Genomic DNA, 19119 nt, shown 5'->3' on the forward strand with positions numbered 1-19119 from the left:
TCCGGTTCCCTCCCAGGAGGAGACACAAATTCCTTGGGGGCTGTGTCAGGAAGGGCATCTGGCAAGAAAATCTGCCAAATCAAACATGTGGAACTACCTGCTGTGGTGACATCTGGTGAAGGAAGCAGCTGAAAATAGCTTTAAATGAGCATAAACTTTCTCTGCTCGGTAGTCTGCTTATGCTTCCATCTGATAACCCATGTCCTCTGCAGAGAAGGCATTAACAATGCACACCAACATCAGCTCAACACCACCTTGACAATGAATGCAAGTAAACTACTATAATCACCGTTTATGTGAGTAAAACACTGAGATTGTATTACTTAGCACATGCAGGGATTTTGTGATGAAGATTTTTTTGTGTGCATGAATGAGCTGATTTTCCAAACTGCATCTTTAATCCCTCCTTACCTTTAGAAAAACACTAATTTAACCCCTAACCTCATGTCCTGAGGTATGTATCAACTTCCAATCTGATGATGAGCAAAGACTTTCCCCTTCAGACTAGCGCACACGTATGGTTCATCCAACAAGATCATAGAGCCATGCCCAGGGACCATCAAAGTATTAACTTTTTCTAGGGCAAAGGGTAAAGTGGAAGTGGCTTTTGACGTGGCATAGAGGTGTGGTAAAGAGGTCCACATCAGGGCTGCCTGTATATCGAGTGAAGCAGAACCACCAAGGCCCAGAGGCTGAAGATGTTGCACAACAGCAGAAGGCAGTGCAGACAAAATGCACAGTACAGTTTTCGCTAACATAATTCAGAATTTCTTACAGCAACCTTTCAGTATGTAGGATTATTAAAGGTGAACCCGGAACATTTAAAACTGGGATATCAAACATATGGCCCAGGGGCCAGAGTTGAGCCGCCAAGTGGTCAAATCCTGACCAATGGATGGCTTTGGAAAATGAAAAAAGTGGAAATGGCAGGAAGGCCTCGTCGCAAGTATAATTTGTGTCTCACTTTAAAATAACCCCAACATGCTCATTATTTATAAAATACAGTATAATTTGAGTTTTTTCTTTTCTTTTTAAATAAAACCAAATGTAGTCAGACAGTAATACTCAGTAAAACAAAAACAGCAACTTTTGGCTGCTCCCTTACTCACAGGGGGACACCACAACCCCACATGTTTGAGTTTTACTCCAGATGTCCTTCCTGAAACAAGCCCAAAAGGACTGCTGTATCTAGCATTGACCTAGGGAGCTTTAGCATGTTAGGCATATGTGTAAACCACTAAACTACGGAGCTACCAAATGCAAGCAAGCAACTAACAAAACCAATAGACAAACATTCTCACACTTATCTCCATAAGTTTTAATGACACAATTTGTGTTATAGTTGTGCCTCTGAACACCAGCACAGTTGGAGTGACTGAAGTGCAGTTCAGCCTTGATCCTTAAAACTCATAAGTCATTTTATAAAAGTACTAACGTAACTGTTTAGGAATTGCAGCCACTTTCATGCACACTCACACATTTCCAGAGTAACTGGATGAACAGAATTTGAAACATAAAACAGTTTTTAATACTCGGCCTTTATTGCAGTTGCCTTCAGATCCTGCTTGTTTGTGGGTCTCTACCTTCAGTGTTGTCTTCAGTAACTGAAAAGCATGCTCTTTTAGATTTAAATCAGGTGACTAACATGGCCACTAAGGACATTTCATTGCCTTGGACCAATCTTGGATTGCTTTTTCAGTATACTGTGGGTCATTTTCACTTACACTGTGAAGTTGCGTCCAGTCAGTTTTGCAGCATTTGTCTGAATCTTAGCAGAAAGTACAGCCCTGTATACTCCACACTGGCTACTTCTGCCATGCCATAACATTTTCTCCACTGTGTTTGACAAATAATCATGAACGATTCCTTTCCTTTTCTCCTTTTAGAAATCTTATCACCTCATTTTGATTTTTTGCTTTAGTCTAATTTGAGGTTTTCATTTCTTTTTATTGCAAATGCTGCATCTGCAATGAAGGTGCTTTACTCTCGTGAAGAAAGGTTGAGGTGCTGCACTTCTAGAAGCCCATGCACTGCCCCATGCAGTCCTTTTGTCATCGTGATTATGAGATGATAGTGAGAAAGCCCCTCTTTGAACCAGTGCTGATACAGGGTTTCCTCTCATCGCAGTGTGACTTGTGAACAATGCTGGAGTTCATATTTATAACAGATGAACAGGAGCTGCAAGCAGAATCACTTACACGAGTATCATCTGCGCGCTGCTTGAGCGGAGGAGTTAACTCACTATATATTTGCTTACATTTGATTACTGAGCTAGAAATAGTCACGAATCAACATCTTATGCATTTCTGTTTCTTTAGATTTCTGTTTCTTTAGATTTAGCATTTTTTCCGCTCAATGTGTCCGATTGATAAAGATGATCGATTTGAAGGTGTCCGTTGTTGTTTCGACTCAGGTTTGTCTAGAGAAGCAAGTCAGAAGGAAGTCTGCAACCATTAAAAAAACTTAACGTGTCAGCTGGTTTAACGTTTCAGTCAGGAAGCGAGAAAGACAATGCGGAAGATAATAAACGCCGTGCAGTTGTGTGTGGGTGCGCGCACAATGGCGCGCGCGTGAGTAAACCGCGTAGAAGCGCGAGCCACCAAAGAGGGGTTCCCTTTACCTTACAGTCGGCGAAGGGTGCAGAGCAGCGAGCTTGGCTCAGGCTTGTTCTTCTTCTTTTTAAATGCGTTTAAGCTTGGACAGCAAACAGCGACGGAGAGCTGCAGAGCATCGAGTGGATAAGCGCTCCTTTTGGTCTGCGTTTGAACTTTTCTCAAAGTGAAATGACCAGATTTGAAGGTTAGAGTGACGCGTCTTTGCGCCTGTAGTCGTGCGCTCTCACGACGAATTCAGCTCGCCAATGCCCAAGGAGTGCAGGAGAAAGAGCTCCAAGGACTTCGGGTTCTCGGTGAGTGGGATAAATGAGGCGTCTCGTTTAGAGCGAAGAGTGGCTGCCAAGTCTTCGCAGATTTGCGATGAGCTCATTGAGACAGCCGCTCAGATCGCCCCGTCGTCCGGACCGCCGATTGTGATGGATGCGCCCCGGGTACCGCAGGTCACCATCACCCCGGAGGGGGGCGGCTGCTCCCGGGAGATGCAGCAGGAGGACTGGGATCGGGCGGTGGACGGTACGCTGCGCAGGAAACTGTCCAACTCCTCGATCTCCTCCACGGGATCCTCCGCCGTGGAGTCCGAGGATGATCTACTGAGTGACAACGAGAGCAAAAGCAAAGGCATCGTCACTTTAGAGCATCTGGTGGACCCCGGAGAAGTGAGTAAACTGCAAAGAGATAGCGATCTAATGGTCGGTGCAAGGTCGCCACGACGGTTTATTTTCTCTTAAACAGTGAAAAATAACCGAATGCACAGCTAACAACAGTAAAGGTGGAGAAATGCCACTCTGGGTCTTTTTATTTATTTATTTTAAAAATGCCATCCTGACCCCCATCTGTGTGCCTTTGCAAATGTGCTATTACACCGTGAAGAGCTGAGGGATAAAAAAGAAGAAGAAGAGGGCAAAGCAATAAAATAAACAGCACTTAAACAGCAAGCTACTTCCTAACAAAAGACCCACGGGGACTGTTTTACTGCAGAGAACAGGCAATTACAGAGTGATAACAGCATCCTTTCATTTTATATTGTTTAGTTTAGTTTTCAAATGACATAAACATACAGTCTGATTTCTCCAGAAACACATCCCCTGGGAAATCAGTCACTTCTACATTTCAAGCTATCTTGCATCTCCTGTTTTGGTCATGGAAGTGTGTTCTGGGAAATTTCAGTTGTGAGTTATACTGGTCTGACAGGTGTCTCTCGCTCTCTATACAAATACATATGTATGAAGATGCTTTGAGGTCTTTCAATAGCATTGGCAGAAAGCACAGGAGCATTGTGAAACTCTGCGTGACGTTCACCCATTTAAGTGATGTTATCGCTCCTTATGTTTAATTGGTCATTAGAGCCTTTCCCATTCCATTAATGACCAGGCTGTAAGAAAAGAAACTGACATGAAAATGCTGCTAAAAGCTGGTTAGCCTTTGTTGCATGGAAAGTGTTGGACGACTGATGTCAGAGTTATGTATCATCTTGTTTACTGGTTTTTATCTTCAAGGCCACATGAAGCTCCTTGAGAGAAAAATACAGCCTTTTTTTCAATGGGATGTTTTGCACAAAAGATTGTGCCTAAATGTATTTCTTTTCTTTTTTTGCACTGCAAGTAATGCAAATTATTAATGTCAAAAACGGACCTGTTGAACGTCAAGCTTGAGATATTTTGGAACTGTAAGTCTCGGCCTTTTCCCTCCTTAAGCACACAGGCTTGTGTTGAAGGATTGGCCTTTCACCCTCACTGTGGGTGGAAATTTGTTTGTATTTCACATTCTTGTGGCTGGCAAGTGTCAGGGGACATGCTTGCGTGGGCATTAAAACTGAGCTGTCTATCAAATCACATGATCACTCTGATTATTGTACAATTACATCCGAACAGAATGTTTTTGCAGCTCTGGAGCTCGATAGCTGTCGCTTCATATGAGCTGCTGGGAAGTTGAGTGTGATCACAGTGAGTCACATCTGTGTTTCTTCACTCTGAAAGCATAATCTGCTTTTTGTCTTCATTGTCACCACTCTCAGACTCAGACTTTCTCTTGGCTAGCGTGCGTGCACCTGAAAAGCTGACCATTTTTCTTTGCTTTTCCATACAAGGTCCGGATCTGTCACTTTCTTTTAAACAGACTGAACACACATGGCCCGTCTGACCCAGAGGACGATCTCACTGAACGTCACGGTGTCCAGTCTGTTAGAGTCCTTCCTAAATAAAAGGTTGTTTTCGTAACTTAAAATGGAAAGAAAATGTCACTTGTGTCAACTCTGATAAAAGCTACTGTTATGCTCCTCTCCCATCAGCCCACACTCCAGCCCACACAAGGACACCCACACACAGAGTAGCATAGGCTAACTTGTCATTGTGTAATAAAGTTTTTGTGGTCAGTACCCAATTTTAGATTTGGCCTTTGACATTTAACAAAGAAGCGCCTCAGGAAGTCAAATACACTCACATATCAGTAGCTTTTACTTGTTTACATTTCAGGGCAGACGCTGCACACAGATTAAGAGATGTTTTTAGCCGACTAAACAGGAGGTGGACATGTTCATTTGCCAATCTCGCTGTGCTTTGCATTCAATTACCACGTCAAGGTGGCTTCACGTGGAAGGCATGAGTTATCGTGGCTGGTTTAGCAGAACCTGGCTGAGTCACATAAAGTCTGATTTCAGCTATGTGTGTGTGTGTGAGAGTTTTTCTTTATGGAGTGTTGTTTTTGACTCCTTTGTTCAGATCAGCCTGTTGAGTCAGTGTCTCACTCACACAGTAGGGTGTTACAAAGAAAGGTGCGCCTGACGGAGCAGAAAAACATTGTCGAAGGGTGACCTTTAAGCAAACATTACACTAGTCCTGGAGCTGGATTCCTTTTAATTTGAAAGAGCAAACACACATTATTCCACAGCTGGTGAATAATAATGAGACATTATTTGATAACTACTTAACTTTAAAGTGCTTTGCTGCAAAAAGCAACTAAAATGCAAGACACTGTTAAGGATTCAGCCACTGTTTAAAAAAAATATTTTTGGTATCCCGCCCTTATTAGATCTCTGTGCAATAACTCAGATGGTGGAGACAGAGAGTAGCTTTCTTCTGCACAGTTTTTCAAGTTTTTCTCGTCTTCACTTTTGGGTTGCATGTTTGTTTTAATATCTAAACCATACTTTTTATCATTAAAAAAAAATTCCATGCTTTTTAAAATTTAACATATGTTCTTTTAAGCCCTGATATGGTTTTATGACCTGTGAATATCTCTGATATTGGGCTATAGAAGTACATTGAACTGTATTGAACCGAGTTAGTCATGTAATTTAACATGTGTCTCTGTGTCTGTGGAGGCTGATCTCTGTTAGGCAAAATCAGAGTAACAGAATCAGTCATGGAAACATGCATCGTTGCCAACAACCTCATAATGTCATGCGTAATAATAGGTATAGGTCACAGATGTCAGCTTACCACAGAATAACTCTTCAGTAGTTGCTAATATTAGATAAGCAGAGCTCAGAATGCTGGCACTTTACTTGCAAAAGCATTTTTTCACCGTTGCGCCATTGGTGCTTTTTTCTTCCTAACTTAAACTCTTAAGTGCTTTTCTTTTTTCCATCACCTGTGCCGAGGCATGTTTTGAGCTGCTATTCTTTCTCTAGCAAAAACGCACTGTAAGTAAACCGTGCTTTTCAAGTTCCAACATGCGAGTGAAACCAGTATAATATCCAGTGTTATCAGTCCAAACTCTTTCGTCATCAAGGCCAGTGCAGCGCAGGGTGAACGATGTGAAGTTTCAATGTCAGACTGTGTTTAAAATCTAAATACTGGCCTAAGAGCTGCAGGGTCGTTATGTTTACGATAAAGCGCAGAGTTCAGATCTAAGCCTCCGGTTCCTCTTGCTTGTGGATGACAGCAAATTATTCCTAAATACTAAGATTCCACTGAATTTCAGCCAGTAGCTACTCGAGCTTTTCTCATGTTTTTCTCACTAATGTGCTAAAAATGTGTGCACTTAAAGTACCTAAATTAACTGATAAATCAAGGAAAGCATCTGAAATTAAATCTGCTTGCTTGTGGAAGTCTTCACAGTGCAGTCTTATCAGCAAACTAGTAAGAGTAAAATCAAGTGAAGCATATCACCTGACATTTAAGAGAGCCCCGGCTGGCCCCTGAAGACTTCTGCTATTAGCGAGGATGGTAAACTGTGAGATACTCAAGCATGAGCTGAGGGTTTCACTGAGAGAAGAGCCCCTGTTTCATTTCCTCTTTCGATCAGAGCACACAGAATGTAATGACCTCCCAAGGCTAAAACCTAAGCTCCAAGGACATACACTAGTCTTTCTATCCCAAAAGTGGGAATGCACTTATTTTGCTTTAGTTGGACTTCTAATTAGTTTTGAGATGATCTGAAGAAGCACAAAAATCTTAGTGTTTTATTCAAGATGTGGTAAGTTTTCTTGGAGGAAAGATAAACAGGCAGTTCCACGTAAGTGTGAAGCATTTTTGTGTTTCTGTAAAAATGCAAGCTGTTGATGTGTTTGTTCTGAGCGTGGTGTGAGACAGAGAAAGAGAAAGAAGAAGAAGTTGGGGATGATGGTAAAAGTAATCCATAAAAAACAAAACAGATTCACCAAAAAACATGGAATACTCCTGAGTCATGTCATTTTATTTTTACTTTCAGACCTCCTAAATTTTTATTGGTTAGCTAAGATGACAAATCCTACTTAAAGGTGCATTCCAGATTTTTCCAGTGCAACCAGGAAAGGAATTAAGCTGCAAACAGGCTCCTGGTTTTTCACCAGGAGGTTTTGGAGACTTAGATTCTCTCACTGAGAATCAAAGTTGTCAGCAAATCACCACGCCACGTTGGAGATGCTGAATAGAGATGTTGAATGAGATACGAGTTTCCACTGAAATGGCATTTAACTGACCTAGATAGGGGGTTTCATGCAGAGGAAAACCAAAAACCTGGCATCAGCCTCACTGGGCAGAGTTTCCGTGTGATCAGATAACTACTCAGTGAACAAAGTGGAGTGGACGAAGGTCCATTAACGCCACTCCTTCCTGCTATCAGACCAATAAAGAGCCCACAGTTAGACCCAAGTGCTTAAAATAATTCTTAACTTTAGCAGGTTTTGAAATGTTGCATTTCTTTTAACTCAACATGAATTAATTTCTTTTCTTTTCTCTTTGTTCTCTTGCATGACTTCACCAGAGCAAACCACCGTGGTGGAAGCTAAAGACGTTCGTCCACTGGCCATTCAGTGTGTCCCAGAGGAAAAGAATAAACTGGGTCCAGTTAGCCGGGCATAAAGGTGTGATCTATTCACATAAACCACACTTGACTCAGACAAATTATATAATATTTGTCTACCAGTTTAGTGGAAGTAAATACTGAAGTTGTTTCCCCATATTTATTGCTGCCCTGAACTTTGCTATACATTAATCATGTCAGACCAGACGTTAGTCATTGAACTGCCACCTCTGTATTACAGAGGTTTGTGATGCCCAGTAGAGAAGAACACGTAGCTAGGGAGTCATGTCTTATGGTGCCTACTCATCCTCTCCAGGTGCTGCCCCCCGACTAAACCAAAAGCATTTCCTGAAAATCTGCTGTTCTATGAAAGTACCAAATTCTCCCAGCATCGCCTGGTAAAAGCTGACAGTAACTAAAAAACAATTAGGCAAGAAAAATCCATTACAATTGCACCCCAGCTATAGACTGTATATAAAAGATGGACGTAGCTAGCATTAGTCTTTGAAAGCTCTTTCTGAAGCTTCAGGTTGTTTTTTTGGAACCTGATGTGAACATATTCAGACAAGAGGTTGGTGGGCTGCGTTACACGCTAACTCTAGCAATCCTGGTTAGCAATGTGCATCCAGAGACTGTGTGGGTAACACAATGCCTGCTAATTAGTGCTAAGTAACTATCATGCTATTAAAAAAGTAGATTGTTACACGACAAATATACATTTTGGACATATATATGTCATATACGTTTAATTTTGTTTGTCACAAAATCCTGTTAAAACAAATACAGTCAAAGCACACAGTTTTATGGCTAAACTAAGGAGGTGAAAGGAGTTGAACCTAGTCAAAGAATCCACCTGCCATTCAAAGATGCCACACATTCAACTTTCTATAGGATTTCAGTCTGTGTGTAGTAAGGATCAAAGTTAGTGGCATGGCATATTTGACAGATAGCCACTATTATCCTATTATTAGTTTAAAATAGCCTATATCAAGGCTTTTATTGGGTCTTAATAACATTTCAGCCCTATTTTGTTGTCAAGAAGAGGCAAAGAAACGGGAGAGACTAAAGCCATTTTTAAGCATGTTATTTTTATGACTGAATTTGGTATTTGTTACATGAGGGTCAGAGGGCGGTTCTTTTGGAACCTGCCTCAAGTGGCCAATCAAAGAACTGCAGCAACTTTAGGCACTTCCTTGTTTTTCATCCACAGAAGTCTTCGCTTGGTTACGAATTTCATTTAAAAGAACATTTAATTCAAAAGAATCATATTAGAGTACCTACTTGTCACAGACAGTGAATTTACATTGAAGGACACTTTAATTTCCCAGTATGTCCCAAGTCTCCACATGCAGGTATATTTACCTCACACTGGCAAAATCAGGCCGTTGTTCATTCCTGTCTTCATCTAATCTCAGGCAACTTCAAAGCAGCAGATGAGGGCACCATTCTGAAAAAGTTCTCAGAGAACGAGATGCAGTGTTTTGAGAAGCTGAGGAATGACGCATTGCTCCCGTTTGTGCCTGGATACCACGGTGTTGTGGAAAAAGACGGAGAGTCTTTCCTTCATATGACTGATTTACTGGCAAACTTTGACCTTCCTAATGTTATGGACTGCAAAATGGGAGTAAGGTATGAAAGTTATGTCTTCATTACATGTAATTAATTTTTATGCACTGTTTTTATTTTTTCTGCACATGTATTTTTTGATAATAGAGCCATACATTCACGTAATACATGTAACTGCAGTAATAATAATAATAATAATAATAATAATAATAATAATAATATATATATATATATGTATATATATATATATATATATATATTTATTTTTTTTTTTTTTATCACTACCACACTATTCTGCTAGTTGTTAGTTGCTAGTGTTTTTTTTAATGAATTAATAGGAAAGTGCAGGCGAGTGATGGTACATACAGCTTAAAGTGGTTTTGCTCTACAAGGGAACACCTGTTCTAACTGCAGGCTATATGCTTGGCTTCCTGCCACAGCGGGTGGGGTGTCTCAGTGTATCATGTGCACAAATAGGCAAACACACACATGCGCACGCACACGCGCATACAAACACACAATGGCATACATATATGCTTGAATGCACACATGAGCGTATACATGCATATGTTAGTGCATGCAGAGGCATGCAGGTACTGACGTTCACCCCTCTGAGGGTTTTGTTTCCGGTTCAGCAAAAAAAATACACAGACACACATACGCACACAGACTTAGAGACACTGACTCACACAAACACACACGTAGAAGAGTTACACACACTACGCTTACAGAAACACCCAGCATAGCATTTCATTGCCCGTTTGGTGCTCGCGTGTCTTTATTTCTAAACTATTCGTATGCATACACAGAGTTTCACACACTCAGGGTGTCCCTGGAGACTCCCCTTTGTCAAAAACACTCTCAACCACACAGTTGCAAAACCGCTAAGTTGCACAAACACACACTCACGCTTTCACTCAGCTAAATGCTGCACACTGGAGTCTCCTCTTAGCTTCCCTCTTCAGCACAGAGGAAGTGTGGCTCGCAAACTGAAAATGAAATTAGCATCTGTTTGCACGTAACTTTATCGAATGAGTATGCCAACTGTGAGTGTGCTGCTGTAATGTTCAGAAACAGAAATAAAGGCTTTTAGAGTTGCAGGTTTTCTTTTCCCCCCTCTTCTGTGCACTGATAAGCTCTTCTAACATTTGCTAGAAGGGCTCTTTGGCTTTTAGCACAACTACAGAAAAATTGCTCTGTAGAGTTGAGCATGAAAAAGGAGTAGGCGAGTGTTGACTAATCTTACTTATCTTTCATCTTAATTACTCAAGATAAGTGATTAAGGCCAGACAAACCCCGAAAGTCCACTGACATTTCTGTGCCTTTAAACTTCTCACTTCAAATGCCAATAGCCTAAATTCAGCACCTGAAAATCCTTTGCTCCATTCTTGTTGAAGGACCTACCTGGAGGAGGAGCTTGTGAGAGCGAGGGAACGGCCCAAGCCGAGAGAAGACCTCTATAACAAAATGGTGGAGGTAGACAGCGAGGGGCCAACTCCTCACGAGCATTCCCAGCGGGGGGTCACCAAGCCTCGTTACATGCAGTGGAGGGAGTCCATGAGCTCCACTAACACCCTGGGCTTCAGGATAGAGGGAATCAAGGTAAAAGGAATGATGTGCTATGATGTGGGATATTTTTAGTGTAAAGGAAGGAAAAAATAAACTCACACAAAGGATCAGAATCCGTGTGTATATAAGTCATATCAGGCACTGTAAGGTAAAGCATATAATATTTAATACTTGAGTTTCCTTACACCAGTATTTGGACAACAACTGGGGAAATAACTGCCTGTAATATGAAGGCTTTCTCACTGACAATGAACTCAGACTGAACTTCTCTGCTCTTTGGATCTTTTTTAGCTTATTCAAGGTCGTTCTTTTAGTTGCCTTCAATGTTACTCTTTTTTTCATTCTCACTACTCTGATCAGTCACTATTGGCTACACCAAGCATCCCCTTTTTGTTAAAGATCTTTGATAAGCTTACTGCAGCTACGCAACACCAAACAACAGCAAAACAGAGACAGCAATAGACACCGAATGTAGTTAGGCACTTAGCAGTGGTGCTGATGGAGACTGAAAGAAAGTGAAAGTGAATGATAGCGTGGCTTCATATATATTAAGTCTGCAGCCAAAAATTAATTAATTGCAGTTTTAAATCTGAGTTTAACATCTGAGTTATGTGGCCTCCTACACTGTTAAAAAGAAATCCTAGAAAAACAGTAATATTCTGGCAGCTGGGGCGCCAAAATAATACCATAAAATAACAGAAAATAACTTTCTCATAAAAATACGGTTATTTTCAGTAATGACAATACAGTTTGTTGCCCTAATTTTACATGGGATTTTGCCTTTTTCAAGTGCTTTTAAACATTAAATTAGGAACATTTTAATGTGATTAAACAATGAAATTACCTATAAACAAGGTCAATGAATGTGGCAATATGAATAATAATACTTAAATGTACAGAAATATACAGTTAACAGTTGGTTTAAATAATAATGGATTGCATGCCCTGGGACAGACTGACAGAAGCGAGGCTGCCATATTGCACCATCGGCCCCTCACCAGTAGGTGAAGAGTCCTGACCACCGACACAACGACCGAGAGTGTCCGAGCCAGGGCTCGAACCGGCAACCTTCTGATTACAAGGCAAACTGCTAACTCTTGAGCCACGATCGCCCTAAATAGCAATAATAGTAATAATTATTTGATGTTAAAAAAGTTTATAAGAGTCATTTCATATATTTTGCCATAGCATTACATTTGAATTTAACAGTTCAATCTTTCAAATAACAGACAAATATTTGTGAAATCATGATACATTTGTGAATGTATTTTAACAATCTAAATATGCATATGTACAGACAAATACATTTAAAAAACAAGAAAATTATGTTTTATTACATTACAGTGATTTTACGTTAATTTACATTTGAAATGTGAAATCACAGTCTATTTATGTAAATTTAATGATATTCTAGAAGAACAGAACAAAACTGTAAAATACACAGTAAAATACTTTTATATTAGGACTTTTTCTTACAGTGTAGTTACTCTTCCTGTGCTACACAACCTTAAATTCCAGCTGACACACCAGATAATTATCTTTAATTGAACTTATTTTATTGTGTAATGCTCATAGGAGGCATGGTGCCACACTGTGATTAGAATTGTGGCCTCACAACAAGAAGGTCTTGGGTTCGAATTTTCGAGTTTGCGTGTTCTCCCAGTCCATAGACATGCAGTCAGTGGGATTAGGCTAATCGGTGCATCTAAATTGCCCATAGGTGTGAACGGTTGGCTCTCTCTCTTTTTTCTTTAGAAAAGTGACGGCACATGTCGAACTGACTTCAAGAAAACAAGATCGAAGCGGGATGTCATCCAAGTCTTCAAGGACTTTGTCGGTGGAAACGTCAACATTGTGGTACGTGGCAGTCAGTTATCCTCTTCACGCACATTTTTATTCATCCGTGTAAGGACTCGGAGTAGACACACAGTGCAGCGGTGCAGGCGTTAACCTGAAACGGCTCATCAGCTACGAATGCAGCAGCCGAATAGGCTCCCACATCCGCGTTCAGTGTTTGAACAGATAGAAATTGTTTGTAGGCTCTGCCTTTACATTTAAAAAAAGCTCTAAAGGCAAACAAAAACAGCCTCGAAGCGATCTACGAGAGTAAACCACAGAGCAAATATTCGCACTGTGATGCTGTTTGAATTTTCTATTAGGGAGGAGGTTCTCAAATATACACTCTGCCTACATCCTGTTGTGTTCCAGCTATCTAATCCATCTAATATATGAATTATTTTAAATGTTTTCAACCGCAGAAGTCATATTTGAGCAAACTGACAGAGATCCAGCAAGCCCTGAAGACATCAGAGTTCTTCAAGCGACACGAGGTGAGAGCTCCTCTGCGTACAGTAAAGATGTGTGGCAAATTAAAGGGAAGCAAACAAAGCAGCCAAATAATATTTTTGCACCTGGCACTTCCTCCAAAGCTCCACTCAGGGGAACAAAAAGTTTTTCTCTTTTTTTCTTAGAAAATATTATCTTACTTATTTCTTTTTTTTTTTGATGACAGACTTGAGATCGCCATCAAACACACAGCGGGTACTGAGTGTTACATAATAGTATTACTTGCATAAAAAATATTTCAACATGAAACTGGACTGTTAAAGTTTACATAGATACGCGGCCGTGTATCCGTACTGCTTACACTGAACCGTGGCTGAATTATCACATTTTTTCTGGCCAGTTGTACGTCATGTAACAGCTAACGATGTGTTGGAATAAAAAGAAAACGTACTGCTGCAGGGTTTTTTAATATGTCGCCCATCTGTATTGATGCAAGAGTGGATTATTAAAAGCAGAAGATGAAGAATCAAAAGCTAATACTAACAGCTTTTTGTTTTATCAGGTCATTGGCAGCTCCCTCCTCTTTATCCATGACCATACGGGCAACGCGCAAGTCTGGATTATTGACTTTGGCAAGACCACGGCATTACCAGAGGGCCAGACATTAAGCCATGACATTCCCTGGCAGGAGGGAAACCGGGAGGATGGTTACCTGTGGGGTTTGGAAAACCTCATCCACACACTGGAGTCTGTGAGCAGTGCCGCCGGCGCAGAAACCAGTAGCTCGGTTACCAAAGAAAACAGCCAAAATACAGAAACACACAGCCAGTGACCTTTGACTCAACGGGTTTAAGGAACAGCAACTATATTGATGGACACCGCGGGATGGTTTCAGATATGATTGATTGGTCTGGGTTATTTTTTTTAAGCACAGAATACTAAAAATGAAAACAAGAACATGACGGGCATCAAACGTAGATCCGAGGCTCAGGTTTTCACCGTTTTTACTGTTATGTGACCACATTTAGCACTGACAAAAAAAACAAAAAACGATGCTGTGCGACGGATGCTGAACAGAGGGAAGCAGGGAGTTTTGTCACTATAAACAAAATGATTGAGAAAATGCACCGACACTAATTCAGCCTCCTACACGATGAACAGAAGTAGAAGTGCAGGCATTGTGCATTTCCCTTTCAGGATGTTACAAGTGAAAAGCCTCATAAAAATGTGCCTGTTCATTGTCTCAAGAAGAGAGCGAACGAGCACAAGTTACAGACTCATTCTCACGTTACACCACTTACTGTAACCATCAGCCTTCAGTGTATTATTAAAGGTTGGGGTGTATGTTCAGTATGTAACTGTTTGGCTCACAGACCTCACAGTTATAACTACAAAATATAGCACATTCCCAGTATAGCACAGTCTACTGCGTAATGACTGGAGTGTATTATGTGTGTTAGTCTCTGGTGAACTGTCTTTCATTGTATAGCAGATTATTTCTCTTTAATCAAGTTCATTCCTGTGATCAAACTTGTAATCATTTTTATTTCCGGTGATGGACGTCATCAAATGTAAATGAAATTAAAATGGGAACAACGTTTTTCTTCTATCTTTAATAGTGGAACACTATTTCAGCATGTGTTACGCGTGTTAGTCGGGACAGAGTTGGCGGCCTTTTGCAGGGATATAAATGTGTGTGACTGATCATACTTACACAAGTGAGGTTGATATATGTTGATTTATTTGGGGCACAGTTAGGTGAGATGAAAGTAAAGACGGTATATTGCATAGAATGTCTTTGCACTTTTGTTTGAGGCATCCTCAGCTACAAAAATACAGGAATAAAAACTGAAATGAGTGTGAAATAAAACCGGGACGTAAGAAATATAAACTATGAGTAAGATGAGGGTCTTTTTTTTCTTCTTTAAGAAAATGAGAAAAAAAACAATCCACAGTAGTCAGTATTGCTATATGGCACAAACGTTTTTTTTTTTCTTAAAGAGATAAACAGCAGATAAAGACACAAATATCAGCAGGTCTGATCTTATAACACACAGTAAGCCTACAGAACTCTTACATAAATGTAACAACATATCAAAAAATATAATATTGCCATGTTTAGGCTCAAAATAATGTCACACACCAAGTACAACTATAAACTTGATTAAATAAGAATAACCTGAAAGCATAAATACAGCAACTTGTTTGGTATTTCAGAGTTGAATACCTCCCCCTGTTGAGTAAACGTAAGTACTACCAGCACTACATCTATAGAGGCAGTGTAGCAGTACGTATCGAATGGCAGTGATCGATTACAGATTCATCATTAACATGACTGAATGCAAAAACAAAACATCAACAACAAACAGCTACAAATGTAATGTTAGTCCAGTGTAAGCAAGTAGGAGCAAGTACAAAAATAGCTTTCCTATTTTCTTAGCTGCAAGGTCGTCATCAAACTCGGACTCTTCAAACATCTCTAAAACCAAGTAAATATTGGGACAAGGGGAACGAGACCTCATCCAAAAAACAAAAAAAAAAACCTCAAAGAAAACAAATGTGTCTAATTTGGTGGGCCGGTTTCTTCAGAAGCTAACGTCCATTATTTCAATCTGGAGCGGTGGTTCTCACACTGTTTCTGGTACACTCAAGCTCACGACCCCCATCCCACAATTTTTAGCACACAGTGAAAAAGATTCAATTCAACACAAAAGCATTAGCATACATAAAGTTATATTTACACCTCATTAGATACACCTTAATGATACAGGGGTAGACCCCATTTACCCTCAGAACTACCTCAGTTCTTCATAGTATAGATTCAACAAGGTGCTGGAAACATTCCTCAGAGATTTTGGTCCATACTGACATGACTGCATCACAAAGTTCCAACATCCAGGATGTGAATCCCTTTTTCCACCACATCCCAAAAGTTGCTCTATTGGATCAGAAGATGGGTACAGTGTGGTCACAAATCACCTTTCTTCCCCATCCTGATGCTTGCTTTGAACTTCAGCAGGTCGCCTTGACCATGCCTAAATGCCTAAATCAACTTGCTGCCACCTGATTGGCTGATGAGATGTTTGCAATAGCAAGCAGCTCAACGCTTTGTTGAGTGTACCCTGATTCCTAACACCACTCCTGCAGTGGCTCTTTGCTCCACTGGGTGGGGCCCCTCCCCAGTTTGACAACCACTGATCCAGAGTCACAAAGAGTTTAAACCCCCCAAACTTTAAATTTATAGACCAGCATCCAGTTAGCTGAGAACAAGGCTGAGAACAAGGCTGAAAACAGGCTCCGCCGTGCTTCACCTACCAAGTCAGAAAATACACGTTATTGCCAGAGGAAGTGTTTTCACATTGTATGGGATGAAACCAATTATATTAGAGTACCAACTAGTAGTATAAGGTCCTAAAGTGTATATATAGCTGTGATTCTGCCCATCAGCATCAAAAGAGTGGAATTACTTTTCAAAAAATGTATACCTATGAAATTAAAACGTTTTGGAGATTCTCCTCCCAATGACTCAATATTCTTTTAGCCTTTTATGGTCATACACTAAATACTACAAATTCAAATATACTGCCAGCAAAGCTTTCATGAGTAAAATACAGCAAAAAGAAAAAATAACAGGTATAAAAGGAGTCCATCAACAGCAGTTACGTTTTGGCAGCCCTCACCCACAGTGTGGACACTGAGGAAGTGCAGGGCCGCGAGTCTCCCAGTGTTTCAGCATCAGTGTTCAGCTACTATGGTATCAGAAGCCTTTGACAGGGCTCCAGTGTTGGCTCTCTGTATTACAGTGCAGAGTGTTTGTGTGGACGGGAATGTTCAGTTGTGTTTTCCAGCATTCTAGGAGCTGTAAGAATCAGACACTGTGGCACTTGACCATGAAGGAGCCTTCATGGTCAAGCTTTTTATTCTAAAAATTCCAGAGCTAAAGTCTCAGTATGTGAGAAACTGAGTCAGGTGACATTTGAAGTGTTATCCTTTTCTTAGATAGGAGTAACACTGAGGTCTTCAGACAGAGAAAAGCCAGAGTCTCTGTCACGTGTGGGTTTCTCTGCTTTGGTGTGTCTCCTCACATCCTCGTGCCCGTAGCTGGCATGGCGCTTCAGCAGCAGCAGCTTGGGCATGCAGGATGAGGGGGTATGGAGGCCTAATGCCAGTCCCAGGCTAGTCCCTGATGAGACACTGGTAGCAGAGCTGGTGTTTTTCACATCTTCTGGGGCTTTGGGCACAACTAACGGCAGGCTTTCTGCCTCATAGCTTTGCTCGTCGTAGGCATAGTTGACGTTGCCACAGGGGAAACTCTGGAGCTTAGCAAGGTCCATAGATTTTGTGCCACCACCTGCTGGGGTCTTATGGGAGGACGTGCTAGAGGCAGCCTGAGACTGGCAAGAAGAAGATGAAGTCGAGGAAGTGCAGAGGCTTTTAGGGCTGAGGTAGGTGCTGCTGGTGCCGTCACTGCCAGCCTCGTGGGTTTCTGAAGCTGGGCTGTGGGTCTGCGTTTTGGAGGTGGAGCTTGAGAGCGGCATGGACTGGGTGTGAGTGAGCGCCTTCTTCCCCCTTAAGTTATCCAAGACCCAGGATCCGTATGTGGGGTTCCAGAGGTTCTTAGTCTTGTTCTTCAGCCTCTGGTTCTCTGAGGAAGAGCTGTTTCTGGAGCAGGGCTGGTGATGAGGAGGCTCAGGATGGAGCCAGTTGGAGACCGCTGACAAACCAGGGGCAGGAACGGGCTCAGCCCAGCATGGCTCCAAAACCTCGCGACATGATGTGACTTCATGGTGGACAGGTTGGGTCCTCTGCAGGAGCAGACGGGGCTTTGTAGGCTGCGGGGGAAGAGGGGTGGGACCCAGGCCCATGGCTGAGAAACCCAGCTGGGAGGGACAATCCTGGGAGGGAGGGTGTGAGACTAGAAGTGGAGTGAGGCAGGTAGATGCTGGGTCAGTAGGACGGATTACAGTGCCTCCGTCATCATCCGTGTTGGGGCCATATTCCACAGGTAGAGGCGTGTTGATCACATCTGGATCCTGAAAGAGAAAAGAAGAGTGAGGATTAAATGATAATCAGAGCAGAACAAAACAGAAAAAAAAACATTTAAAAGACACAAAAAAGCAACATTATCAGTCTTAAATATCTAGAGAAGATGCATGCCTGAGTACAGTAGTTGATTCTCTCCAGGATAGTCGAGAAGTTGGGCCGATGCTCAGGACAGTGCTGCCAACACTGGGTCATGATCCGATAGCTAAACAGTAATCGACAAAAGCAGAGAAACAACCAGCAAATGAATAACTGTTGAAATTCTGAATTTCTCCTTAATTCCTGTTCATCACTCACCGAGTAGACAAAAGAATGTTTAATCAACATCACATCAAAGGTGGAAGATGAAGCAAACATTATTATGTCTTTAAAAAATACAAAGAAAAAACCCCCACAGAAACTGCAACTTGAGTCAGTACTCACACAGGCCCTGGGCAGCCTTTGGGAGGATCCATCCTGCCTCCGCTGGTGACAAACTCCAGAACCTCCTGGTTGGTTTTACAAGGATATGGCATGTAACCCAGAGAGAGGATCTCCCAGAGCAGAACTCCAAATGACCTGAAGAGGGAGACATCGATCAATAACTGAGTGGATGAAGTTGTTTTTGAGTGCTAAACTTCTTCTACTGTAATGTTCCTCGGACAAGGAATACCATGAACACAAATGCAAACAACACGAACAAACACAAAACCAACAATTTTTTCCTGAATAGAAGCTGACACCATTCAGGGTAATTCTTTTGTTTCTTTTGACAAAATAAATGCTTGTAATTGCTCTTATCTTTCCCCTGCTGAATTAAGAGTGCAGCAAGTTTAAG

General features: G+C 41.3%; 2 protein-coding genes across 2 annotated transcripts in view; one reads left to right on the forward strand and one right to left on the reverse strand.

Moving 5' to 3' along the window:
• The first annotated feature begins 1482 nt into the window (after positions 1–1482).
• itpka (inositol-trisphosphate 3-kinase A) lies at positions 1483–14889 on the forward strand. The gene is made up of 7 exons (XM_063499995.1): positions 1483–3271; positions 7800–7899; positions 9254–9467; positions 10802–11006; positions 12729–12830; positions 13232–13303; positions 13822–14889. Exons 1-7 carry the CDS (start codon positions 2861–2863, stop codon positions 14089–14091), a joined length of 1374 nt encoding a protein of 457 aa, XP_063356065.1. The 5' UTR covers positions 1483–2860; the 3' UTR covers positions 14092–14889.
• Positions 14890–14983: 94 nt separating this feature from the next.
• The window catches only part of ltk (leukocyte receptor tyrosine kinase), a 62096-nt gene continuing 57960 nt past the window's right edge, over positions 14984–19119 (reverse strand). Inside the window, exons 27-29 of the mRNA XM_063499994.1 lie at positions 18726–18860; positions 18417–18507; positions 14984–18292 (exon numbers count right to left, since the gene is read on the reverse strand). Coding sequence (XP_063356064.1) covers positions 17255–18292; positions 18417–18507; positions 18726–18860 — 1264 coding nt within the window. The 3' untranslated portion in view covers positions 14984–17254. The remainder of the gene's footprint in view (positions 18293–18416; positions 18508–18725; positions 18861–19119) is intronic.

The sequence above is a fragment of the Pelmatolapia mariae genome, linkage group LG16_19, assembly GCF_036321145.2.
Source record: "Pelmatolapia mariae isolate MD_Pm_ZW linkage group LG16_19, Pm_UMD_F_2, whole genome shotgun sequence".
Lineage (NCBI taxonomy): Eukaryota > Metazoa > Chordata > Actinopteri > Cichliformes > Cichlidae > Pelmatolapia > Pelmatolapia mariae.